The sequence below is a fragment of the Seriola aureovittata genome, chromosome 23, assembly GCF_021018895.1.
Source record: "Seriola aureovittata isolate HTS-2021-v1 ecotype China chromosome 23, ASM2101889v1, whole genome shotgun sequence".
Lineage (NCBI taxonomy): Eukaryota > Metazoa > Chordata > Actinopteri > Carangiformes > Carangidae > Seriola > Seriola aureovittata.
Window position 1 is genome coordinate 6,195,750 of NC_079386.1, and position 27,085 is coordinate 6,222,834.

The 27,085-nt window shown below is 42.8% G+C and overlaps 2 protein-coding genes across 3 annotated transcripts in view; one reads left to right on the plus strand and one right to left on the minus strand.

Moving 5' to 3' along the window:
* The first annotated feature begins 547 nt into the window (after window positions 1–547).
* On the plus strand, window positions 548–3,127 carry LOC130164866 (carbohydrate sulfotransferase 12-like). Its single transcript, XM_056369855.1, has 5 exons — window positions 548–566; window positions 1,057–1,232; window positions 1,598–1,741; window positions 1,865–2,172; window positions 2,678–3,127. Exons 1-5 carry the CDS (start codon window positions 548–550, stop codon window positions 2,916–2,918), a joined length of 888 nt encoding a protein of 295 aa, XP_056225830.1. The 3' UTR covers window positions 2,919–3,127.
* Window positions 3,128–3,293: 166 nt separating this feature from the next.
* Window positions 3,294–27,085, minus strand: part of sema4f (sema domain, immunoglobulin domain (Ig), transmembrane domain (TM) and short cytoplasmic domain, (semaphorin) 4F) — a 55,537-nt gene continuing 31,745 nt past the window's right edge. Inside the window, exons 1-15 of one of the 2 annotated variants that reach the window (XM_056369334.1) lie at window positions 20,389–20,501; window positions 15,604–15,746; window positions 14,758–14,817; window positions 9,459–9,557; window positions 8,486–8,597; window positions 8,168–8,287; window positions 7,851–8,005; window positions 7,565–7,746; window positions 6,947–7,088; window positions 6,635–6,848; window positions 6,240–6,349; window positions 5,966–6,111; window positions 5,476–5,531; window positions 5,127–5,317; window positions 3,294–5,026 (exon numbers count right to left, since the gene is read on the minus strand). In XM_056369334.1, coding sequence (XP_056225309.1) covers window positions 4,301–5,026; window positions 5,127–5,317; window positions 5,476–5,531; window positions 5,966–6,111; window positions 6,240–6,349; window positions 6,635–6,848; window positions 6,947–7,088; window positions 7,565–7,746; window positions 7,851–8,005; window positions 8,168–8,287; window positions 8,486–8,597; window positions 9,459–9,557; window positions 14,758–14,817; window positions 15,604–15,746; window positions 20,389–20,404 — 2,472 coding nt within the window. In that variant the 5' untranslated portion in view covers window positions 20,405–20,501 and the 3' untranslated portion in view covers window positions 3,294–4,300. Of the gene's footprint in view, window positions 5,027–5,126; window positions 5,318–5,475; window positions 5,532–5,965; window positions 6,112–6,239; window positions 6,350–6,634; window positions 6,849–6,946; window positions 7,089–7,564; window positions 7,747–7,850; window positions 8,006–8,167; window positions 8,288–8,485; window positions 8,598–9,458; window positions 9,558–14,757; window positions 14,818–15,603; window positions 15,747–20,388; window positions 20,502–27,085 lie in introns of those variants that run through there. The other variant, XM_056369333.1, reaches the window with a different exon arrangement.

The window sequence follows — 27,085 nt, forward strand, 5'->3', positions numbered from 1 at the left end:
GAATTTACATTTGAAATAAATGATGTGTGGTCGTCAGAAGAGGATGAGGGGAAGAATCCTGGATACTTCAGTACACACTTGAGGTAAAGTGTAGACAAAGTAGTAAGCTAATGTGCACTGTGCAGGTGTGTTGGTTAGCAACAGTCCAGTACCAGTCCAGTTGCGGATCTATATGTGTTGGTGTAACCAAAGAAATGATAAAATGAACAAACAAATCATAATCTGTTGTTACTTATTTAACTAATAAGGCGCTCGTACAAGTGTTGTATAAAAGCAGGCCTGCGGCCTCGTACCTGGGACCGAATCACACAAACATCACTCCCTCTCATGTGATATTGCTTAAGTATTGGCAAAATTTTACCCTTAACCCTTAAAGTGTTCTTAAATGGTTTTAATAGTCAGTGTACTTTTATTATTTCTGATTCATTAGCACAAGCTGACACACTGAATAGCTCCAGCTGTCATGGCAGCATACAGAGGACTCCTGCTGCCTCTTGGATTTCTTGGAGCCATGTTTCTCATTATGTTGTCCCTTGACCTGTGGGACATGTCACAAGAAAAGAGAGGTACAATGTGTTTGTTTCTCTGTGTGTGTATTTGCAAATGCTACACAGTGTTTCCCAACAGAGTTAGTACATTTGGGGAAAGTGAGGATATTCTGGTATTTAGGTATTTAGTTTTGATTGTAAATGTTAAGTTAAGGGGCTGGAGAATGCATTATGTCAATGACTGCCCTCATAAAGATGGAAGTACAAACGTGTGTTCGTGTGTGTGTGTGTGTGTGTGTGTGTGTGTGTAAATGCCTCACTGTTCCTGCTGCATATCCTGCTCCTGCTTAATAATGGATTTCATTCATTTGATTTGTGGATTGGTAGATTATGGATCTGTGACCTCACCTCTGATTACTTTTGGATTATCCTTACCTGAGTGGGGCTTTGAAATAGACAAATGTTTGGCCTTTGGCTTTTACCCTGTCAATTTAATAGAAAAGCTATCCTAAGGCAGCATTAATGTAGGTAGTTACAACATAATATATTGTTCTTCTTCTTACCACAGCAGAGAGGATGCAACAGCTGCAGGAACTGAGGAAGCAGTTGACTAAAGAAATCTGTGATGGTGACAAAGAGGCATTTTCTGAGGGGAAGCACAGTTTAGAAGACCTGAGTGACAAAGAGCTGAAGCACCTCATTGTGGATGACACTCACGGCCTCATCTACTGTTACATTCCCAAGGTGATGTAGACATGAATGCACAAAACACACTAAACGACTTTTTAATAACATGCTTGGTTTAGTCCTTTTCAAACTAAACTCTTTAACTGAGCATTTCAGGCCTAAACAGTGCTGACTTTACTGAATTAGCATTTCAACCAATCATATACCAGTTAGTAAGACACAGCTCCACCATCAGGTTAAACATTAACATACTAATGATTCCCATCAGCCCCATCTCTGTACTGTGTTTAGTGGTAACAAACTGACTAAGATAGTGAGTATGGTTTTTCATCATGTTAGCATTGATGGTATGCTGTGCCTGAGTACAGCCTCACAGAGCCGCTGCCATGGCTGTAGACTCTTGGTCTTGTTCGTATCTACAGGTGGCATGTACCAACTGGAAGAGGGTTATGTTTGTCCTGAACTGGAGCGAGCCATATCATGACCCCATGTCCATATCTGCTGACTTGGTCCACGTCCCCAAAAAACTCACTCTTCTAAACAGCTTCCCAAGACCAGAGATGAAGGTCAGTCCACACAATGACCTCAGAAGTGTCCTTAAAGTAACAACCACACCCAGTGGCTGATTTAATAACAATAGTCAGTGTGACAGATGATTAATGTACAGTATACTTGTGTGTTGACAACAGGCGAAGCTGAAGCACTACACCAAGTTCATGTTTGTCCGGGACCCTTTTGTCCGTCTCATCTCCGCCTACCGAGACAAATTCCTGCGGTCCAATAAGTACTACTATAAAAACTTTGCCCGGGACATTCTACGTCTCTATGGCAACCGGCCTGATCCACCACAGACAGTGGACGAGGCGTTTGTATCAGGCGTGCACCCTTCATTTTACAACTTTATTGAGTACCTGCTGGACCCACTGACAGAGAAGAGACAGCCCTTTGAACCACACTGGAGGCAGATGCACCGCCTGTGCCACCCCTGCCACATACAGTAAGGCCTTTTCTGCCAGCAGGGCAGAAGTTCTAAAGGTCATGTCCTGTGTGAAAATATGCCGTTACAGTAGAGAGGAAAATGTGAGAAAAAAACTTGAAAAAAACAGGAATTTGTTCTCTGAATCGACTGAACTGAAAGCTTATTCAACTTAGTTTTTATTTCTAATGCTGTCATTCACTCATAGCATTTTAAAAGTGTACAAAAGAATTGTCAAAACTGATCCAGAGACTGAGACATCCTTTAGTTCCAAGCTCCAAATCCCTGGATCCCTTCCCGCTGTGCAATGCAATCACATCTCTTTGTTACCTATTATTAGACCCACACTCCAGGAAGCTCCCTCCACACAATGAAAGACATTGACTGTAAAACTGAGTTACAGTCCTTCTCATGATGAGTAGATGGATCTTGATGTGTAAAATGGTTGGAATAGCCCTTTAACGCCCACTTATTACTAATGAATTCACTGTTAATAAATAACACAATTGCTTGTTTTTCTTCTCAGGTATGATTTTATTGGCCACCAGGAGACTCTTCAGGAGGATGCTGAACATCTGCTGAGGATCTTAAAGCTGCAGGACGACATCAAGTTCCCCCCGTCCTATGAAAACATGACTTCCCCTGGTTCTGTGATGGACTGGTTCAGAGCAGTGCCCCTGGAGGACAGGAGGAAGCTGTACAAGCTGTATGAGGGGGACTTCAGGCTGTTTGGCTACAGAAAGCCAAGTGAATTGCTTGATGGTTGAGATGAATTCACGATTTGGACAAGTTCACTCCTCCCTATGTAACAATAGAAAACAACGCAATTTACCTCTGAAACAAGAGCATCACTGGGATATGATGAGGACTAAACAAGGGAAGGAGAATTACAAATATTGAACTGGCCTTCTCCACTGTGGTTACATAATGACTCTGTTCATGCATTTGTCTACTTCTTTTGTATGTCTACACTACACCACTGAAATCTAGACCATCCATCCATCCGTCTGTTTACCCCCACTGTTTGGGTGTAGCTGTTGTTTGTGAACATAAAAGCATCAAATAAATGAGAAACAGTCAGAATGTTTGATTTAATGCTGAACGGCGAGTGACTTTCATCACACAGTACGGGAACAGTGATACCAGGTTAACAGCAACTTTTTTTAGGCTTTATTACAAAACAACATGACAAAAACAATACATTTTTATGTTGAAACCCACTTTCACAAAACAAGGTGATGGTGGTTTGTGTCTGGTTAAGGTCCATCCTGCAAATGAATTTCACATCCTTTTGAAAATCATTCGCTTTCTGTCTCGGTGACGGTGAATGTGAACAGTGACACACCTGGGCAGCTGTCAGTTTTCCACACTGGAACTAATCCGATAGGTGACCTCGAACACTATCGTCCTCTTGACCTCTGTGGCAGCGCAGGCAGGAACAGCCCCGTCATGGTCACTGTGGGCCATCTGAATTTACAGTTCTTTAGTCTGACAGTGACATCTCTCTGTTTGAAGCCCGGGACTGGGCAGTCTATGGCTCAGCAGTCCTTTGGTGCCTTTGGACCCATCAAGGTCGGGGATTTGAGTGGTGTGTCAGAGAGAGAAATATAAATACAGAGAGACAGAGAGAGAGGTGCTGAAAGATTCAAAGTGCACTTTTCTTTTGCAGTGCCATTACGAGACGAGAATGAGAGAGCAAACAACAGAAGTCAAGGGGAAAGACAATATGGCTTTTGTCCACACGTGCGGACATTTCATCTTTGATTCTTTGTAACATTTCAATTGCGCAATATCATGCTCACTTTCATGTCAGCAGTCAGCTTCAGACCGCTTATATTTACAGTTTTATTTACATCTGATACATTTATTCAGCTGTGGCTCTCATCCTGAGTGACTCACAATAAGTAATTTATCCCAACCCTGTCAATATGTTTTCTGTCTTGCAGTTCTCTTCATACGTAGCACGTCTCTCTCACGTACTTACACATAAACTTCTCATATATTTCTCTTACACCTCTGTAGTCTCTCTTCATTCCACAGCTCCCGTTCAAAGGCATTTGGCAGTAGCCATTTTGCATCTCTCCCAGCAGTGTTCAGTTTCTGTGGAGGACGCATAATGGTGTAATCATTGTATATTTATATCACCTTGTCATATTGAGCTTTCTTCGCACTGAGCCAGTGGTGCTGGAGATTTAAACATGGGAAAGCTGGCAAGCTCCTCCTCTAGTCCTTTTATTCCTTCTGCTAACCCGTCCCCCAGCCCTTCATCCACCTCGTTCCCCTCCCCAGACTCCCTCTCTCCCCCCTCGGGCCTCACCCTCTCCCTCTCCCCTGTCCTTCCATCCAGCATGTCTGCAGCTAAAATCTCAGCAAACTTCAGCCCGCTGCTACTTGTGTTGCAGTTGGCATACAAGGTATTCCCGTGGCCATTGCTTGGGTTGCTGTGGATCAGGGTGCCGCTGTAGCTGTTACCATGGTGACCACCGTTACCCTGGTTGCTGAGGAGGGTAGTTGTTGTGGTTGAGGTAGCCGTCCCATTTCGTTTTTCAGTCAGCCTGAATCCCTCAGACAGCAAGCTGGCGCTGCTTGGGGACTGTGGAGTGGCGGAGGAGCCCAGTAAGTCCCGCCCCTTCTCTGATGACAGCGAATTATCTGGCAGGTGGTGGCCCTGGCGGCTGATGCTGCGGCGCCGGGTTATGAAGTACAGGAGAAATATGCCGAACACTATCCCCCCAACGAAGAAAAGGATGTAGATGGCCAAGACGTGACGACCTGCAGCCGTCGCCATTGTTCCTCCAGCACTGGGGCTTTCTACCGTCAGATGATAGATTGCTCTGCGGCAGGGGGTGGGGTCTCTGGTACCTGGTCCCACCTCCTGGAATACAGAGACATGACAGAGAAGAAGAGAGGGTCATTTGAGCGGTTTGAGTTCACCTAGTAGGGAAAAAACTCTAATCGCAGTTCTGCCCGTGTACCTGGCATGTGCAGGTGTATTTTCCCAGGCTCTCCTCGGTGACAGTCACCTCCAGGTCAGAGTGGTGCTGCCTGGTGTGTCTGTGGGGAGGATGGTCCCAGCTGCAGGGCCTGGGAGACAGCTGGACACATGGCAACAGGAGGCGCAGACCCATGGAAACTTGCAGCTCCCTGGGGGGTGGGGAGCAACGCTCTGCAGGAGAGAGTGAGCAGGGAGACAGCAGAGAGACAGAGAAACACACTTGGAAGTTACATATCAGGTATGTGTTTGGCATCATATGACACAGGTTTGAAATCAGTCACAATACCATGTGATCAGCAAATTAAAGGATAACAGTGGGGTACACTTACCATCCTTTCTAACACATTTCCTCAAGGCATCATCCACCATATCACCTGGACCAGGCCTGGACACAAACACACACACACACACACACACACACACACACACACACACACACACACACACACACACACACACACACACACAAAATGTAGTCAGACTTATGACTTGAAGGTTTTGGAAGAAAAGAGCGCTTCCGTTCGTGCCTGCTATTTGAAATATTTCCTCAAATAATCCATTAGTCTATTGATATTGTATATTGTACCCATTATTGAATATGGTGTGTTGCCTTTACTACATTATGTAACTGTTTCCACTATAAGATAGTGTGTGTAGGTCTTTTTTAAAGGTTTGAAACAAAATACACAAAAGGATTAAGAAATATGGGTCAGTTTTTACACTACACTAAGCCTCTCTAACCTAATACAGCTGCTGTCTGCCTTTGATTTTCATTGCTGGAAGTCTTCCAGCTCTCTGTGATATTCCTGTGGTACTCACTTTGCTGTTGTTTTCGTGCAGGCCTCTGAGATCCACTCACAGCCCAGGCCTCTGGCTCTGGCACACACCTCGCAGTTGGGATACAGAGCGCAGCCTTCAGCCTGGACACGAGCCAGGGACAGAGGGCTGCCCACCAGAGCCTGGCCCTGCAGACATAAGGAGCCATTGCAGAATCACTGAGCAATAAAATGGCACTGCAGATGAATATATATATATATATATATATATGTATGACTGTGTGTGTGAAGTATGTGTGTGGATGCATGTGCTCTACCTTGTGTAGTAATATATTGTTAACGGGCTCTTGAGGGGTGAACAGATGAATCTCCTTCAGTAAGGTGGCATTCTGGCCCATTACCTCCACCTGGTGGAGCTCCCCACGGTCTGCAACACACACAAACACATGGTGAACAAAACACCTCATCTTATATCAAAAACATAATTCATTTTATTTCATATTCTAAATGTATTTACACGATGTAAACAATTTGAGAAAGGTTGTACCATTTTGACTGACTTCCAAAGTCCAGAAAGACATTACCAGAGACATGTCTTTAACAACATTCACCTGCAGTAACTTTAGCTTTAACTGTCAGTTTCAGTTTATCTCCTCCTTATGTGCTGTCCTCCGTATCCATCTTCCCCCTCTTCTTTTTCATCTCTCCTCACCTGTTCCGAGGTGCAGCACTGCTCCTCTTGGCTCCTCTCCGCTGCCTGTCTGGGTCACAGCCAGCTTGGTGTATCTGATTCCCTTGCGCATCAGCAGGGGCGCTGCAGTAACACTGTTCTCCATCAGAGGGTGGTCCCTCACAAACGTCAGCACCTTGTCCGGGAGTTTCAGGGACGACTCGAACCCTTCAGCCTTTAACGCATTGTTCAAACACTTCAAAAGCATGGAGGGAAGGAGAGAGAAGTTACATCAGGGTATTTATAGCAGTGTGGTAGAATGTAACAAAAGGCATTGTGTAAAGTGTTTAGTACCTGGCCAGGCCTTGGTGTGGGGACAGGTTCAGGGTTGATCCAGTTCTCACAGGTTTTCTTCAGCTCTTTAAAGGGACCGTCCATCACTTTGTTGATGTCAGTCAGACTGAAAACACACACTGCTGATAACTCCTCATGTTCCCTATGAAAAAGAAAAAGGATGATAAACATTTCATCATTTCTGGAGATGTTCAATATTAAAGGACTCGTTTGACATAAGAATATCAATACCCCTCCTATAAGCTACCGCAAACAGCCAGTTAATTTAGCTTAGCTCAAAGACTGGGGACAGGAGGAAACAGCTCGCCTCGCTCCATCCTGTTATCACCAGGAGGTTGCCAGAGAACTAAGACTCTTGGCCAAGAAATAGTCTGACACATGACCCCCTGTAAAATCACAACCTGTCACTTTTTACACCCCCATTTTTGCACACAAGCCCAAAAATAATGTACCCAAAATAAAAAGGTTACTGTTGTTCAACATTTTTGATTGCAGTCACAACCCTGGTCTCATTTTACAGGTAACTCGAAGCGCACAAACACGGTAGAAATGTAAAATGTTAAAACACAAGACAGAGGCTGTGGTTTGCACTTCGCCCCTGCTTGTTGCTCAGCTTACCACTGGGAGGTGAAGAGTCCGTAGAAGTGCGTGCTGCTGGGGTCTCCCTGCGTGTGTTGCATGGTGAACACATCAGTCAGGATGTTGTAGCGCTCACCGCTGGGTTTGTCCTCGCACACCAGCTGGGCCTTGAGGAAGGTGGTCCAGCGTCGCTGCAGAGTCTTCATCCCTCCCACGTCGGACTGAGCAGACAGGGGGAGAAAGATAAGCCCAGTGGGGGTTCAATCAAGGCGAATAATGAATCAATCAATCATTTGTCAGTCAGTCAGTCAGGACGCTGGGTTACCTTGCAGACTCGTGCCACCCTGGGGACCTTGACTTTGGTGTAGAGGTCGTACTCTTTGGCCACCTCAGTGAAGAAGAAGTAGATTTTGTCATCATCTCCTGTCGGGTTGCTGTCAGCAGACTGCTCTATGAAGGCTGAGCTCACAAACTCTGGATCTAAAAACACACACACATACACACACGACTTTACTCTTATCCCTTTTGGAAAATGGGATGAAGGAAATGCCAAGTGAAAGTGTGTTTGTGTTGGAGCGTCAGCATGTGTGGCTATTGTGTGGTTTGCGAGTGTGTGTGTGACTGTGTGTATGTGTGCCTCACCACTGAGCCAGTTGATGGATCGTTCCGTTCGGATGCGCTCCTGCTCAGGGCCTGTTGCCCGGGAGATGTCGAACAGCGTTCCCAGGAAGTTACTGGTGGCTGCTGTGTATAGGGTACCGCCTAGACACACACACACACACACACACACACACACACACACACACACACACACACACACACATACCACAAGAAGAAATAACAGAGAAAGTAGGGGGCATGAAGTAAGTTATATTTAAATAGTGCAGACTGCAATACAATAACAATCTGCACATAACACACTGATCAACCAGGCAATAAACGACCAATCATGGCACAAACCTGCCATAACAGCTGTGTAGTGCTGACTGGGCTCAAAGGGACACTTGCCCTTCCCCGTCTCCATCCTCACTCCTCCATCCTCGGCTTTCTCCAGCGTGAAGGTGGAGAGCTCCTTCAGAACAACAGGAAAAGATGAGGAGAATTTTACAGTTAAAAACAGAATCTACTTGATTATTACAGGTTGTCTTTCAGTTAGCCGTGCTGCTCAAAATGACATTACAAATGACTCTAATTATGATCTCTTATGATAAAAGCCTCAGGGACTTTTATCCTCAAAGTACCAGCTGGAAAATGTCACTGGCAACAAAGCATTTGAAAGCTTTTATTGGTTGACTGGCACCTGACATTTTTCTTATAATTACTGAGGAAAGTGTGTGACTGAAGTCTGAGAAAGACTTAAAAGTTTAAATGTGAATAAATATGCTGCAGTGGGAGGATAACAGCATGTGTGTGAGCGCCAGTGAGTGTGTGTGTTTGTGTGTGTGTGTGTGTGTGTGTGTGTGTGTGTGTGTGTGTGTGTGTGTGTGTGTGTGTGTGTGTGTGTGTGTGAGTGTATGTGTGTGTGTGCTTTTCTGCCTGTCCCTTTGATGTAGGCCTGGGGTGTGAATGGCTGTGGGAACCTGTCACAGAGATTTATCTGTGGCTCCTAACGCACATACTGTGGGCTCTGACATGTACGGGGACGTGCATGCAAGTAAACGCATCCCAGTTGGAAATGATAGTGTTCTGCAGCTGTTTGTGTCTGTGTGTGTGTGTGTGTGTGTGTGTGTGTGTGTGTGTGTGTGTGTGTGTGTGTTTGCTGTGGTGTGACAGATCGTAAGATCCTAAGGCACAGATCTGCCCCGTTAATATCTCATCCACAAATGAATTCACACACACAAACTGGAGGATGGCCTCTCACACACACACACGCACACACACACACACACACACACACACACACACACACACACACACACACACAGAGACTTACCAGGAAGGCACACTGGGGGTCGAAGGCATAGGTGCCACACACATAGATGCGTCCCTCTTCCAGAAACTCCAGCAGGCGGATGTAGTTGTGGCAGTCGACCTGCAGGGGGACACAAACACCCAGAAATAAGAACAAACTCAGAAATTACAATGAAACATTTACATCTCCATTTAATGCATTTAGAATTACATTATTAATGGTCTTTCTTTATGTGAATGAATAAAGTTATAAAAACTTGATTCATTATTAAATATGCAGTGATTAAAATGTATAACTGTATGCTGTATTTAAACTGATATTCAACCACATAAATATTAAACAACTTGGATGATAATGATGCAGTATATCTTCATATTTATTGTTGTCTATGACTGTGTGTTAAAACTGAAAACCCTCAGTGTTATCTAGTTTTAGAACCAGAACCGTGTTTGTTTTTGGCCTTAAACCAAAGTGGAGAGGATTGAGAGAACGGCTGCAGTATCAAGGATTCTGACTGGAAATTGGAGACCCCCACTGCTGGTAGAGACACTTGAGACCCCCACTGGTATTAGCAGAGACCACCCTTACTAACTCACACACACACGCTGACTCACACACTGACTCACACACACACAGAGGCAAATCTGAAACCTGAGACTACTCATTTTCATGCATAAATCATACTCAAGAAACACACCATCGATGATGTTATTTGTTGGTCCTTCTTCTTTATCTCTTTTATATTCTGTCTGCAGCTGTTATGGAAAAACACTCCCCAGTTACCATGAAACCATGACACAGGCAGTAGTTTTGTGTAAGCTTGTGTGTGTTTGTGTGTGTGTGTGTGTGTGTGTGTGTGTGTGTGTGTGTGTGTGTGTGTGTGTGTGTGTGTGTGTGTGTGTGTGTGTGTGTGTGTGTGTGTGTGTGTGTGTGTGTGTGTGTGTGTGGAGTCTTTGCGTGCCATCCTGGATGAGCTCCGGGCCTGAGTCACCTCCTCCCCAGGGACCTGATCCTCTCTGATGCCCAGATCATGTCACCCAAATCAGCCCCCCAGCACCACCACACACCCCACCCCTCACACTGGTACAGCTCCACGTGAGACGGAGAGAAAGAGGGAGAGCTCTGGCTGGTAACAATGGGATCAGCTTGGGATTAACTATTTCATGGGCCCATATTAACCTCATTCATACTAATAAGCTTCATTCACAATCTGGCATGGGGAGGATCAAATGGCTCTATTCTATTCTATTCTATTTGATTCTATTCAGTTCTGTTCTATTCGCCATTATAATTGGGTCTAATTATTCTTTTTTCAAGTTGAAAGCGTCTGTGGCTTCACAGTAGAAATGAAAAGTCTTGCCACCAAAACATCTAAAAGCTTTTATGCTAACTGACAATTACTTACTAAGAGCAATTTTGCAATAATTATAGAGAATTAAAAATGTGTGTATGTGTGTGTAGTCAAGGCAGAACTTTCTTCCCTTCATTTTATGCTTTACTGTCAACCTTCACTCTCTCTATTGTATTGTATTGTATTCTGCATTTTACAGTTTTTCTCTGTCGCTTTGGTACATTTCTCAGATCAGAATTGAAATTCTCAAAACTACTTGTTCAATCTTCACATCATTGTGTCACTTCAAATCAAAAAAGCAGTTTCTCATTTCTTTGAACAAGTTGCAAATGCTTTGGTTCATCATGCAAATGATTATGTTCAATTCTCTGCTGTTTCCTACATTATCAATTGCTTATGTCATGTTGATCAAAATGTATTATAATGGGTCTCTGTGAATAGTCTCACCCCCCACAACATTTAGGCATTAGTTCATCGCATAAGTCTTTACATGCAAAATGGTTGAACAAGTTGTCATAATATGTCAAACATATCTCTATACATTTCCATTTGACTTATTTTTCTAAATCTGTCCTGAATTGGTAAATTGCTCCCAGGTGAATCTTGACTTTCTCTAACGAAGGGAAATGTGTGAAGCATTAGATCAACGAATGATCAACCAGTTTTCTGAAATTCTCAAAGGTGCATCTCATGAACCAACTGGCAAGTATATATATATATATATATATATATATATATATATAGCCGGAGCACAACACAATGTTACAATGTCTGACAATGGAAGGACAAGGAATTGGACGGGGTCAACAGCCAGAGAGAAGAAGAAGAGGAAGAGGAGTGAGGCTGCGTGGAGGAGGAGTTGGGAGGCAAAACAGAGGAAGAGGCAGACGAGGCCTTTCTGTATCGCAATGACATGGTCTGTCAACAAATTACAGTACAAACAGTAAAAGCGTAAATCTTGTCCAGTCTCTTGCAATCAATACACTAAGGTGTAACTTACAATTTACAATAAGTGTCATCAAAACTTTAGCCATAGTTTACATCAGAACATCCCTCCAGAGTAAACTGTTATATTGACAACACGACTAAGTAATTTGACTGTCTTATCCGTACACAATAACACAAGGACTTTTCATCTGATGGCAGTGACATGTTCATTGACACAGATATTTACTTTTGAGAGATGAACTAAGGATTTTGAGCAAGAGACTGGCTTTTGCAGGTAATCCATGGTGTTTTGCTATTTGTACGAATTGTTTTGAGAAATTCACTTACTGTTTTGCAAATGTCGAGGATGATTCGAGAAATGTACCAAAGCGACTGAGAAAAACTGTAATTACGTCTTCCTTCCACCAGGTTTTGCTTTTTGTATGTTGTTCTGTACGTTAAAGACGACCTCTGACGTTTTTAACCTTGTTAACATCCATATGGTCTTTCTCATATAATACAAGACGTGTCATGAGCAAAATCAGCAGGCGAGGCCCTGACAGCGCCACCTTGAACTGCAGTGAACCAATGACAGCCTCACAAAAACAGATTCAGACAGCCAGGGTTTCATACGTCACAAACCTAATGAACCAATCCCGTCAACTTGTGGGGGCGGGGCTAAATAAACCCGAAACCTTGTCAGTACAGAGAGCGAGAGTTAGCATTGGCACAACCACTAACACTGTGTCAGCCACTGCCAGTTACAAGCTAACAAACAACATAAACTAATAACAGATGCTGACTACACTAACTGTTCTGATCCGTCTGCTAGTTTCTGATTCTGGCCTCAACAGACTCCTCATCCTCATCTGAGTCTGACCGAGGCCCAAACATACGGCTGACGTCTCTTTCACCTGTCGATGTAGAGCAAGCATCGGTGGTGGGCGGAGAAAAGCCTTTCTTTTCCGTTCAACACAGTAAAACTGTCAGCATCTATTTCAATCCAAACTCACCACCTTCATTTAAAACTTAAAACGTGTTGAAACTGTAGATAGCGCTGATGCTTTAAACAGCCACTAAAAGCCAGTGAGCAGTAAATGAGAGGACGTCTGGTTGTTGCCACATGAACGAGCTTCGGAATATTTAATTTGATTTTTTTTAACGGTCAGGACGTGGTGCATTTTTAGAAGACAGTGTACCAGCCATTTAAGGACATGTTTGTTGAGGGAAAACAGTCTGTACCATGATGACGTTTTGTTCTGGTTTATGATGAACGCAATGATGACATTAAACTCCAGTGAAATATCATTTTATTTATTACAACATCCTCTGATTTCCTGTATTAAGTAAGACTCTGGTGATAGATAGAAAGATAGACAGTGAAACAATGTACAACCCTGCTAACGTGCCCTGATTTGCCCCTCTGAGTCTGTAGCTGTTGCATGATTCACACACACACACACACACACACACACACACACACACACACGCCCTTTGTCTCCCTCGGTCAGCCTCAAGGTAGGCTCCTGTTGAGTCCATTGTCCTGTCTCTCTAGTCCTCATCCTTTTCTTCTTCTCCCTTTCTCCCTTCTCATCCCTCCTTTCCTTCCACTGTCTGTCGTTCTTCCCCTTCCTGTTTCCTTCCCTCTCTGCCCTCCTTCTTCTTAATCCTTCTGACGTATAATCTTGTAATCAGTGCCTCAACAGAAAAACAACCTCTCTCTTTCCTGCCTTTATCAGTCTTTCACCTCTCTCCCCCTTTACACTGGAAAGCAAGAAAAACCTCCCCAATGCCGATTGTGTAAAATAGGTCAAAACTAATTGCGCTTCCCTTCCGTTAAAACCCTGACCTTCTATTGGCTTTGTTTATCCTCTGATTTGACCTCATTTCTCTGAACTCAGAGGCATTTTTTAGGCATTTCTGAGATTTATCAGGTCTTTAGAATAACTCCAGGCTTTGCATTTTGATGCTGAAGCTCAGCAAGCTTTCAGCCTGATACTCCTCAGCAAGCCGTTACAACCAGTGACTCAGTAAGACATTACTCAACAAATATAGCTCCAGTGTACAGTTAGTTTACTGTTAACAGTTTGGTGGGGGCCCTGTTGTATTCACAGCAAAATGAGTGTACAGCTTCAGTGTACAGTACGCTCTATTTAATCAGTTTCCACAGACAGTTACTGGGCATCTGTGACTTCACATACACCCTCTCTTACTCTTTCTGTCTCAACATACACACAAAGGTAAACACGTACACACACACACACACACAAAGGTACACATGTACACACACACACCCCTGATGAGATCTTGGCGTAAGTCCCAGAACTTCCCATCCGATGCCTAACAGCACGGGGCCGTGACACATACAAACACAAATGCATGCAGAAGCACACAATATGGGCCCATATAACCACACATTTCAGATGTCTGAGGACACTTGAGCCCATAAATTATAGTTTAATAAGATATGAATATTACAACACAAGTGTGGGCTTGGGATTTGAAAGCTTTTTATAGCAACTGAGTCCCTCAAGGCCGTTATCCAATCTATTTAGGTAAGCTATTAACAATTTTAGCAAAAAAATTTTTTTTAAATAATTTAATAGTCAATGATAAAGTAAAGACCGGTAATAGTTGGATAAGAGTCTGAATTTTCGACTCTGCACTTAATGAAACCAGTGACTTTACAGAAGCAGCTTTAGAAACCCAATCATAAATGTAACAGCGGCTCAGTATGTAGTATAGAGAAACAAGCCTTTACTGCAGGGACTGTACTTAGAATCGTTTTAGTGGCTGCTGTGGTTTCCAGGATATTCCTGGATGTTTCCTTACAGCAACATTACAACAGGATTATTGGAACGGAAGAGACAGCTACTGTAAATACTGAGTCACTGTAAATCTCCCCTCTCCACATACAGGCATCCACTGTTCGCTGCATGTCATCTACAGCTTTAGGATTTAATATAGTACTACGTGTTTGCATCGATTAACACCGTTTATGGTGTTCAGGGACACACACACACACACACACACAGCTCTCACCTCTGTCTTTCCCTTTGCCACACAGGACCTTCTCTTCTCCTCCGGCACATCCCAAGTAATCTGGATCAACAGAAAAGAGAGAATTGGATAAACTACTGTCATTTGTCTCATCAGCTGATTAGTAGTAAATATTTAGAAGTATTACAGCACTGTAGCAGTCATAGTAGGAGAAGCAGAAGCGTTGCTAATGAGGAAGCCATGACAGGGTGAAGGAGATGAATGGAATTGACCTTCATTTATTTGACTGAGCTTTTCCGACATGTTACATGTTAAAGCGTCTTCTGTGAAAAAGGCCTTATGGACTCAGATACATGCATTTAAGTCAGTCAAATTGATTTCATGACCATGACGACATCACTTGGGCATTTTGAAGCCAGTCCAACAGGCCCATGTTGTATCCATCAACTACTGTTGTGCAAATATTCCACAGTTTCTGATCTCTTCAGTGAAGGTTTGAGAGACAAAGAATCCATCATATACATCATGATTCATTCACTTAGACGACATCAAATTTCCCACCTCAGCAAAACATTTTTAAAAAAAAACTTTTAGAAAAAATCTCATAAGTGGAAGTAAATAAGATAAGCGTCATTTAAAAGTCCAGTCTGAAATGTAATCCTTTATTATTTTACCTATTTTCAGTTTGTGCTATTGAGAACCTTTTCATCTCTGCGTATGTTAAAAGTGGCAGCACCTGTTTTCTGAGAGTTCACAGTGTCATTTAGGAGATTCAGAAGCCATCTTGAAAATATGGAAGTATCATTGTGTAGAGCTGATGGGAATCACAGTTGTTACTATTCCTCTCTCCTAGTCTAAAACACACATACACACACACAGTCTTCCTACATTGAGCGGTGGTTTGCCCAGATCGTTGGTGTCCACGGACAATATGGCATCCCTGGCCCCCAGGAACAGCATCCCCGATGAGCGGTCCAGCAGGAAGGTGCTGAAGTTGGTCACGCCCCCAAAGCTCTTTGGATCCAGGATGTCTGTGGAGTGAAGGAAGGAGAGAGGGGTGAGATATTTTTTTTTTTTTTTTTTTTTAATTTCAGACAACAAGTTAGCGCTGCCGTCAGTCACAGGACACGACATGGATTCTAAAAGATAAACTCGACAAGATCCCAATAGGAATGAGAGGAATTTGGTTACAGCCTCCTTCACTCATGCAAATGTGACAATGAATGGTTGACAGGATAAAACCAATCAATGTTCCCAGCAAGACGTTTAAAGAGATGAGGGATAGAGGGATGAAAATAGGAGGGAGAGAGATGGGAGAAACCCTTGTTTCACCCTGCCCACTCACACAACCAGGGCAGCAGATTAACTGTAATCCCTCAGAGTCTTCTTCATCTTTTTTACTGTTTTTGTGACTTTTTCTCTTTTTCTCTCATTAACTCTGATTCTCTAGTTTTATGTCTATTAAACATCCTTTATTTTGAACCTTGCTTCCTACATATTAATTCAGAGTCCGATCCGCTGCCGAGGAGAAAAACAATAAAATAAATTATGCACAATCATGATATATGATAAATAATTCATCATGCTTTCACATAATACATGAAGTGTAATCTCGGCTATGTTTGTCTCTTTAATCTCAAAACCATCACGTAAACCAGATTCCAAAAGCTTTTCAATTGTGTCCCTCTCTCCTTCCTACTCTATCCGTCCGCCGGCCTCCACAGAAGGACAAAAATATAATGTGTGTGTGTGTGTGTGTGTGTGTGTGTGTGTGTGTGTGTGTGAAGGATTTGGTTTCTCTTTTCTTTTTCTTTTTTTTTTTAAAGTCCTACAACCCTTTCTAACCTTCACCAAATTAGGCCCAGACATGTTCAGAGACAGAAGAGAAAATTCACAGAGACAGTCTCATTTCCAACGAAAGATGAAAATGGAACCGGTGGTTGCTTTCTCAGCTGCACCACTTCCCAATCGAACACACACACACACGCACGCACGCACGCACGCACGCACGCACACACACACACACACACACACACACACAGTCTCAGCACTGACAACAAAGGGAGTAACACACTTTGCCATCACAGGATTGATTAAATACTGATGTTAATGAGTAAAGGCTGCTGTATTAATTCACATGTTACATATTACTCATTACTCACTGTACAATTAATGAAACCTGACTGATGACAATAACAAAGCCTGCACACAAATGTACTCACAACTTAATATCAGATACTGTGTTAATTATCACCTACACACGTGAAAACACTGAATTTAATGATTATGTAGTAAGCTTAAATGAATCGATATTTTTGATTAATATTGGAGAAGAAAGAGCAACACCTGACAGCGAGCGCAACACTGATAAAAGAAGCCAGTAACGCGATATCAGGTTAGCTGTAGCTGTGAGCACTTGATAAGCTGAAGGTACGAGAGTATTTTCCTGCAACTTGGTGTGTGAATATTAAGTGTGAATTTACATGTATCCTCTAAATTGCAACCATGCAATAAAAACAGTCGCATCAATTGCAAGTGCTCTGCTAACAATGTGAAAATGCAATGTGTAACCTTTTAAAATCACACTCATGCACTACATTATGTGTCCATGACGACACAAAATGATGATGATTCACACTTTCCTCAGTTCACTGCTTTCTAGAGCAAACTACTGTCTACAAGGAGGAGAGAAGAACAGCCACCAACATTTACATCAAGTAACACAACACACCATAAGCTACTGGTCATACCAGATCAAGTAAGGTTACGACAGAAAAACCCTGGAGTGTGTTTAATAGAGCGAGGAAGAGGAAAACATCTTCCAACGGTTACAGAGTCTCCGTTTAAGATATTTTAATCTTTATTGTTTAAGAAGCCTTATCACCCTCTATAAACATACACACACACACACACACACACACACACACACACACAACACACACACACACACACACTCCTCTACTTAATGTGCAGGCATCAAACTCACTAATAAATATTGGACGAGAGAACAAACAGCATTCCTCTCCATAATGGGCTTTTCTCACTTACTGACAATATGGAAAATTATAAAGAGGGACAATAGAGGAGAGAACAAAAGCACACACATGCACACACCCTGTATTATTCTGCAGGTACAGGTGTGACACATTAACAAGGGAGTGCATTCAACAGCAGAGCACAAGCAGACAGGAGCCAAGGTTTCATGCCCAGTAACAAGCTGAAACAGCAACATTTACGTATTCACCAAAATCTTTGGAGGGAAATCTTCTGAGGGTCAAAAATAGATTTTGGAGGCACATGACCCCACCCCCACCCCCCACCCCCCCACCTCGGCAGCTGTCGACTAAAAGATTCAAAGTGGTGCAATCATCATCTGTTCCTTTATGGAGGATGGGAGTCAAAGTACCATTTCAGGACGTTCTGATAAATGCCACTGACCTGGTGCGGACATGGTTTTCCACTTAGAGCCTGTCTGTGCTGTTCTGTGAAATGAAAAAAGACCCCAACACACTGACATCTGCCTGTAACTGAATCACAGACAGTTGCCCTCCACACCCCCCCCCTCCCCTTACCCACCGCCTCCATCCAGACTCCCTCATCCAGTCAGTCAGTCAGTGTCTGTTTCCCGTAACGTTTCACATGAATGTCATTTCTCATTCACTAAGAAGCCATCTGCTCAGCTAAAAGCCTCCAGGCAAGTCAAACAGCAAGCGAGCTGTGATTCGCTCACACAGGGTTTCCACTTCCTGAAAATCAGCCAATGTGAGGAGGGCGATCGCAGTGTGTTAAAGAAGATGCATATGACAGACAGAGGTGGGCACACACATACGCACACATTTGCAGCAAAAATGCAGCTCAGTCGAGTTTATTGTAAAAAAAAAAAAGTGCGTACTTGTTCACAGATCATAACACCAACCGAACAAATAAAATACCTCATTATTCATGGGACAGAGCTGGAACGTCGGCTTTGGTTTTGTAAACAATAACTAAGTATGACTATAGTGATTCTTCCTCAGGCTGAGATTCAGGAGGTTTATCCATGATGATGATGTTGTCGCTGTGTGAGCGCTTGGCTTTTGCACATGCACCACACAAAGGTCAAGTGTGTGGTGGTGACCGCCTGACGGATGCATTGTATGGACATGCCTTCACAGCGCTGCGGGCTGGTCAGAGGGGGTTCAATTACAGTAGAGAAGCAACAGAGATGATAAAACAGCCTTTCCTCTCCTTTGATGGCACAGAATTGTTTGTAGTTTGAGTTGTTAACTACATAAAATACAAATAAAAGTTGAAGGAAATGAGAGGAGGCAATGAAAACATCAGAATCCTCTCACTCTCGTCCTCTCTTCTTCTTTTTTTCACTCTTTTGTCGCTTCCCTCTATCCGCTCCGTCATCCATCCTTCCTTCCATCGCCCCACAGCCTCTGATCATCACTTCTTCAGACCGACTTTACAGCCTGTTTCCTCTCGCTGGACCGATGCACATGCACACACACACACACACACACACACACACACACACACACACGTACAGCAAAGCAGACGTGAGCTTTAGTGACACAGGCCAAAGGCAAGGTCTGGAGAGATGTCCTTGTAAACTGGTCCTCGCTGGCTGTGTAGGGCATGACAACACACACACACACACACACACACACACATATATATATATATATATATATATATATATGCAAACACATGCACATGGGGGACACCACCTGCTGTGCACCCTAATGTAGAGAGATGCTTCCTAGAGCTACACCATCTGCCCTCCTCACACACAGTTGCACACACACACACCTCTAACCCAACACACACACACACGAAAAAAAAAAGGCCTGACGCATGGCTCAGAAAAAAAAATAAAACATGCAATTTCTTGTTATCCTATCTCCTTTTTCTCTTTTATCTCCATGATGACGTGACATAGCTGTTTGTTAGAAGCCCTTTATGAATAAATTGGAGTTGGCATGTGTCACAGGGGAAGAGGCGATGCTCTGCAGGTTGGGTAAATGTCTCCTCTTTGACAGCAGGAGCCTGCAGCTCACCATGTATCAAATATCACCTCCCGCCTGTGTGTCTTTGCGTGCCCATTCATGTGTGATGTGTGATGTGTGTGCGCGCAGATGTGCATGTGTGTGGTGGCGACAGTGCTAAAAGGACACATGTTGCAACAAAGAACGGCAACGAGATTTTTGTGCCACAGAATACAGTGGAAATGATGGCACCATTGTACAGTGAATTAGCTAACAAAGACGTCCACTGTGCAGCTGCTGCCTAGAGTAATAAATTAACCTGAGACGGTTTAATGATTGAGCCATGGTAAAGCCATGCTCCTTGGTAGAAAAACACTAAGTTGACCCAGCGTACGGTTTTTATTTCTTGTTTTCCAGTGGCAGAAGAACATTTCTCTACAGTCAAATAAACTCTCTGCGCTATCTAAACCTACACTCATTGATTTGTTTGGCCACATGGGGGCAGCACGACGAGCTGTAAACTCGCATATTATCGTATTATAAAGTTGCAAATATGTTAGCAAACAGTTGCCTATTTTCACATCCAGCAGGTATAGAGATGCATTAGCATTAATTCCTGGCAAATTTAAGTCCAATATTCACTCTTTTAGCTCGGTTTAGCTTTTTTACCAGCTCCTGAGGAAAATATCTGGCTCCTCACCTGTTAAATGCTCCATTGGCTTCACCAGCTAGTCGCTACCTTTGTCTGCCTGCTCTTCGATGCTGAGAAGGTGACATACAGTTGGTTTATCAGGACTTTTTCTCTGCTGCCAGGAAACCAAAATGATCAGTTGAGGAAATGCTCCGCAGAGCTGAGGGGAGCTGCAGAGTCAGGTGATCATTTCTTTTGTACTCATCATCAATTGCAACACCTTTCATATTGAACATAGCAATTTAACACATTTTTTATAAAAAAATATTGATTAGAACAGCTTTAAATTTGAATGTTAAGTAGGGCGTTGGTGTGTGAGACGGCCCGACATAACAGAAGAAATACAGGATTAACTGGAAATGAGGAATTATACCTGAAAAATGATTCAGATAATGTGTCAGGAAAAACCCAGTGACCTTATACATGTTGAAATAAAAATCACACCTAGGGTATAATTTTAAAAAGTGACTGGTGTGAGTATAAATGAATAAGTAGTCCTAAAATACAAAATCCTCTCCCCTGCCATGAATCATTCATTCATTATACATTAAACATGACTGAGAGGCAGCCAGGGAGAGAGACCAATAGAGTCTGTGTGTGTGTGTGTGTGTGTGTGTGTGTGTGTGTGTGTGTGTGTGTGGTGTGTGTGTGTGTGCGTGCGTGCGTGCGTGTGTGGCATGTCCATTAAGGGTTTAATAAACTGGCTTTTGCTCTGGGGGACCAACCCTGGTCTCTGGCTGCAGGGCATTGTGGGATAGGACCAAACAGGAAGTGATAAATTATACACCTCCCTCCTTAATCTGTCAATCAAAACTGATGGGATGGGGAGAAGAGATGCAGAGAGGCGCACACATGCTCCTGCCCCCACAGTTTCTCAACACACACACACACACACACTGAGGCCCTGCGGTGAGACAGGACACAGCTGCATGATCCACACAGTCGCGCACTTTGCAGAAACACACATTTATAGCCCTATCATCCACTCAATGCCATTTTCCAGCTGCTGTTTCCTCAGAATTGTTCGGCAGCAGTCGGGGGGCCGGCGTACTCCACAGGTTAAAGGAATAAACCAGCTTTTGGCAGATTGTCCCATTAGACTATGCGGCCATTAGCAGGCTCCTGTGCCCCATGTTAACACTTCAGCATGCATTACGATGAGCGACAGCAGACAGTGAGACAAACCTGTCATTTATACACAGCTGTTAAGCTTAAGTGTGGTTTTTTTAAATTAGAACAGTGAGGATGAATGAGCACATATTCTTCCCCTGTGTTCATTTTTAGCTGTACATCATCTCTCATCTTGTAACACTTTGTGTGTCATATTTCTTATAAATTATATCCAGAACACCAACTTAAATGTGGACAACTGTCCTAACTTCCAACTTTGCACAATGTAAACACTGCAAGATGCGGTGAGCCTGCAGTCATGGCAGAAAACGCTTCAGTGGTAGTTTCAATTCAATTCATTTCATTTCAGTTTTGAATGGACTTCCACTGGCTATATTTTGTTCATGTTGCACAGACATGATGAGATTTATTATGAACAGCAGATTAATTTGAATGAAAACAAAACACAGCACCCAGACAATTAAAACTACTGACATTAAACATGTATGTGTGTGACGGTTTTGTTAACCCCTTCTTATTGTTTCTGAGTGGTTCATTGTCTTTACTTTGATGATGGACATCAGCCATTCAGGCATATCCTGTCCCAGGAGCTGTGTGTTGAAGTAAAAGAAAAGGGGAGGTGGTGCATTCAACACAGGAGGTTTCATCATTTGAATTGAAAATACAAAAATAAAGATTAATAGGTTGGCCTGCATCTGGTGTTCAGACAAAACATCTCCCTCTGGACCTCATGTTCTTCTCCAGCTTTGGATTCGTGAAACATCACAGTCTAATTTACTGCATGTGTGTGACAGAGATCAAGATAGAGTAAGTGAAAAGAGAAAGACAAGCCTGCTCTTGTCATGGTCATGGTCAATTTCAGCCTTTTTTTTTTTCAGTCAATAAACAGGTTTTACAGAGGCATCAAAGCGGTGTGCTCATTGCTGGTCATTATTCAGATCCTGTTTGCATCAGTCGTCACACACAAAACGCAGCTGAATGCCACAAAGGCTGAAGGAGAACATCTGTGACACAATTTATGTATGGACACACTTGCAGTTGAAAATGGTTAATTCCACTGAAGTGTTCACAGCTGCAGTTTGGTTCATTAACTTAAAACCGTGCAACTGCGAGCAGCATCCTCAGAGACATACAGCAGACAGGACATACGAGATATCACTTACTTAAACTTACACTTACTGAGTTACACTGTCAGTGAGAGCAACCGTGTTTCAATCAGAGAAGTACAAGATGAAAACTAGCGATACGTTTTACAATCTAAATGCTAAACAATATGATGTAATACACCAAATATATGAGAGGATCTGAGACAAACGTACTATAAAGAACAAGAAGGTCACTCTTAACTCACAAATGAGCTCACAAACACATTAGAGTCTCGTAGCAAGGTCTTTCTAACAGCCTATTTTTCCTTTGTGTTAGATATATTAGAGCCACAGCAGCGCTCTGCCAGAGTCTGCAAATTTCATCCAGTCAAATGTAATAGTTTCAAAAGGCCTTTTATGGTATCTTCAATAAAAATATAAAACCAATTTCACCCCCGAAATGAACATCTAAATGAAAAACCAGTTTGTCCTATCAGAACAAAGTGTCAGTGTGTGCGTGTGTGTGTGTGTGTGTGTGTGTGAGTGTGACTGAGTTCCAAAGAAAAACACTATACTGAGAAACCACATGGTTTTTAAGGACCTTTAAAAGTCAATTAAGGGCTTAAGGGTTTTGTTTAACAACTGTGGAGGTGGCTTTTAATTGACGTCATTAAAATGCAAACATTTGAGGACCTTATCGAGCATGTGTAGAGATAATGGAACTGTTTTATTTTATGAAAAAACCAATGGAAGTGGCAGAACCAGCTGTGATAGAATATGACACCCTTTGTGGTATCACTTCCAAGTAAGGGAGCCTTTAAAGTTTTTCCGTATCAAGGTTGGGAAAAGTCCCTCAGGTAAGTGTTTAATCTCTCTATAATGTAATTATGAATATTGGTAATTCATTAATATAAGCTTTTTTGCAATAATTTATCCAATGTGCACTTATAAATGCTAATAAATTATAAGGACTTTGGTCCATTGGTGAATTAAAGAGCTAAAAAGTCAAAGCAATCAGATTTTTCACAATCTGGCAACATAAAAGCAGTTCTTATTAAAATCTTACCATTGATCTATAAAGCAGCAATAAATTATTTATTATAGATCCCCTCCAGACATAGAAATACTCTGCCCTGAATAATCATTTACGTCAAATGTTTTTTCTTTTCTCTTCATTGAAACTTCTGAAAATTACATCTACGTCTTCTCCCTCATCCAGAATCTGCTAATATGCAAAGTTCAGCTGCTTGACTCACGTTGTCTTCTACTTCTCTGGAAAGTGAATTCTTAGTGTGTGTGTTGAAACTCTGCATCAAACTTGTGTAAGTTAAATATTTGATCACAATTAGCTCCTCGTGATATCGCAAAATCCTGTTTCACACATCTCAAACATTCAAGAGAAGTAACAACAAGGGAAACATGTGTTTGAGTGCAGGGGGGCCTTAGAGCATTGATAAAGACATTAGTTACAACTCATAAACGCTTTCTATTAGAGAGTGGTACCAACTCTGTGATGCACATCTGGCGTCCTCCTCTGCACTCGGAGGTAAAGACATCAAAAACACTAAATGACCCTGATACACAATGTCGGCCTCTCCTTTGAGGTTCTGCTTCACACACACATGCTCACACAAAGTTTAAGTCCTGAGGGAAGTGGGGGATTACCAGGCATCAGGAAAGGCTGAGAGAGGAGAAGAGGGAAAGACTGAAGGAGATGCAGGTGGAAGGAGAGAAAGCAGCAGGAAGGAAATGATACAAGGGCAGAGAGTAAGGAGGGAGGAGGAGGAGGTCCAAGGTTGCAGTGGCTGATTGCCCACTTAATGCTCTGCTACTCTTCATCTTCTTCTGTGTCGTTTTATTATTCTCTGCTTCCTCTTCGGGTGTGTTGCTGTTGTGTGCAGTTGTGTGTGTTTATATTTGGATTTTGGTTTTAGATGAATAAATGATGAAACTGGAAAAACAAATTCCTTTGTGTGAATCCACATCGCTACACCTTCAATCCCCCCCCCCCCCACGTTTCCAACCTCCCACTACCTCCTTGCTCTTCCCCAATTTCTCTCCCACCCCCAGCCTGCCTCTCTCTCTCTCTCTCTCTCTCTCTCTCTCTCTCTGGCTGTGGGTGATAAGCAGTAGCACTACTAATCAGGCTTGCCCTAAATTCGCCCATGCCCTGCAGGATTAGCATGTGCATGAGTGTGTGGTTTGTGTGTGTGTGTGTGTTCCGTGTATGTCAGTGTGTTAGTTTAGGAGCCTGCAGCATTCACCAGTCCTCACAGAGAGAGACGGAGAGAGAGAGAGAGAGAGAGAGAGAGAGAGATTCTGTATGAATGAGTCATTGAGTCAACACAATCCTGTTATTTTTATCTTACAGTAAGACTGTACCTCTAGATATAATAAATCCTGTTGCATAATATTAAGATCTCAGCATAATATCCTACACAATCATGAATTTTTTAATATAAAGGAATATCAGGCCTTTCAGGTCTTCATTGTATATGAGAGGAGGTAGAATGGAAACACAATATATACACAGTATATTCAGTATATCCACAGTACTGACCTGTGAGGTCAAGAGAAAGAGAAACAAATGTCTGTTATAATCTTTGAATCATTATGAAATCATTATATTACAATTAAAGAAAGTTATTTTCAACCTACCAAAACTACCAGTAAATCTGTGTGGATGACACATGTGTATAATACAGTCACATCTTCCACACACACACACACACACACACACACACACACACACACACACACACACACACACACACACACACACACACACACACTCACCTGCCTCACTGTGTTTAGGTTCTGGCTGCTAGATTGAGACTAAACACTGAGGGAATCAGTGTCTCTGAGGCCAAACAGAGCTGGAGCAGCCACAACATCTGTTACACTAGAACAGTTGTTCTCAACCTTTTTGGCTTGTTATCTCTGGCAATGAGGCAACGTCTACTTGAGGCCTGACATGACAGACCCATGGTCTTAGTATGGACATGAATTATGAGCAATTCAACCAAAGAGTCATTTTTCCATCTCACTTTTTTTTCAACTGAAAGATTTGTAGAGGTTTGAAGAACAAAAACCATATTGTGACCATCACTACTTCTTACATATGGACTTTTTCTCATTTTGGTTCCCCAAACTTGGAGGAATAAGGAAGCACTGTAGCTACTCTTCCACCAACAACTCTTTACTACAGAAGTGGTTAATAATAAAGTAATGATGCTGTTTACACCTCATTATCTGCAGCATCTACTGCAAACTATTGCCATCAGCTCCAGGGTTGCTTTTCTGTGGCTGAGCCTGACCTTTGACCTTCGTCTGGAGGGATAAACAGAAAAGAGAATTTCTCCACAGGGATCAATCTCACAGGTAGTGTTTAAAGACCGTCAAAAAGCATTAAAAGACATGTTCAGCGATCACTGTCACCGCTTCTAATAAGATACATCAAACTCAAATTCACAGTAGGAGAGAGATTTTTTTCCTTTCAGACTGAACGAACACTCGGCTTGTGTTATGTGTTCACTTGTGTGATATTGCTGCTACAGATGTTTTCCCTCGGGTACAGAGCGAACAACAGGAGACCGAGTGAATAAAGGAAAGGAAACAGAGAGTTAAACAGACAGAAGCAGCATGAGCGGCAACTGGGCAAAAACCAAATGGCGTGAGATGAACCCACTTGTGCCAAAACCACAGGAAAAGACACAGACATGCATCAACACACACATGCTTTTCACCTGGTGTGTCCTGCGGGTGGCTGCTCTGGGCCAGCACACACCGTGGCACATGATACCACAACTACATGTACGTGTATCTGCGTATAAAGTCGCACTGTGGTCCCTGTGTGACTGCAGCACAGAGACCCCACACACTTCACATTAAAACCAGCAGAAACCACACAGCTTCCGAGCTACCATCTGCACTTGGTGGCAAACTCAGGACTGTTTCAACAGGCAAGTGCTGAAGCAACAGCTGGTCAGTGTCACATGGTTGTCACTGATGACCTCTGCGGTCACAAGCCAAAGGTCAGAGTCTACATGCTGTTCGAGTGGGAAGATCAATAGGAACAAACCCATATGCCCGCACACTGACTACGCTGTGGTTTAGATTCTCATCAGTACTTCTCTGAAATGGAAGACGTTTAGCCTGATTGGTTTCGTCTTGGTTTTTCAACAGAAAACCCGATGGCTCTGAGTAACTGTTTTCAGCTGATACTGATCACCACAGACAGCATCATAAAACCCACATTAAGTGTCTACGCAGAGAAACCATCACTGAATGACAAATAATCATGTCAAATAATGAGTAGGAAAGGTTGTGTCACTGTGCGTGTGTGTGTGTGTGTCACTAAAAAAAAATCCAATGAGGGCCTTAACTGTGGACACAATGGTTTAATAATTAACAAAGCCAATATCCTGCTGATAATGACTTCTGTTCACCTACACAGATGTTTTATTCCCTGCCACCCCCAAACACAGATG

Coding starts and splice junctions, on each gene's coding strand:
- LOC130164866 (XM_056369855.1), top strand. Junction 1,742..1,864: donor TCCCAAGACCAGAGATGAAG/GTCAGTCCACAC, acceptor TGTTGACAACAG/GCGAAGCTGAAGCACTACAC. Junction 2,173..2,677: donor TGCCACCCCTGCCACATACA/GTAAGGCCTTTT, acceptor TTTTCTTCTCAG/GTATGATTTTATTGGCCACC.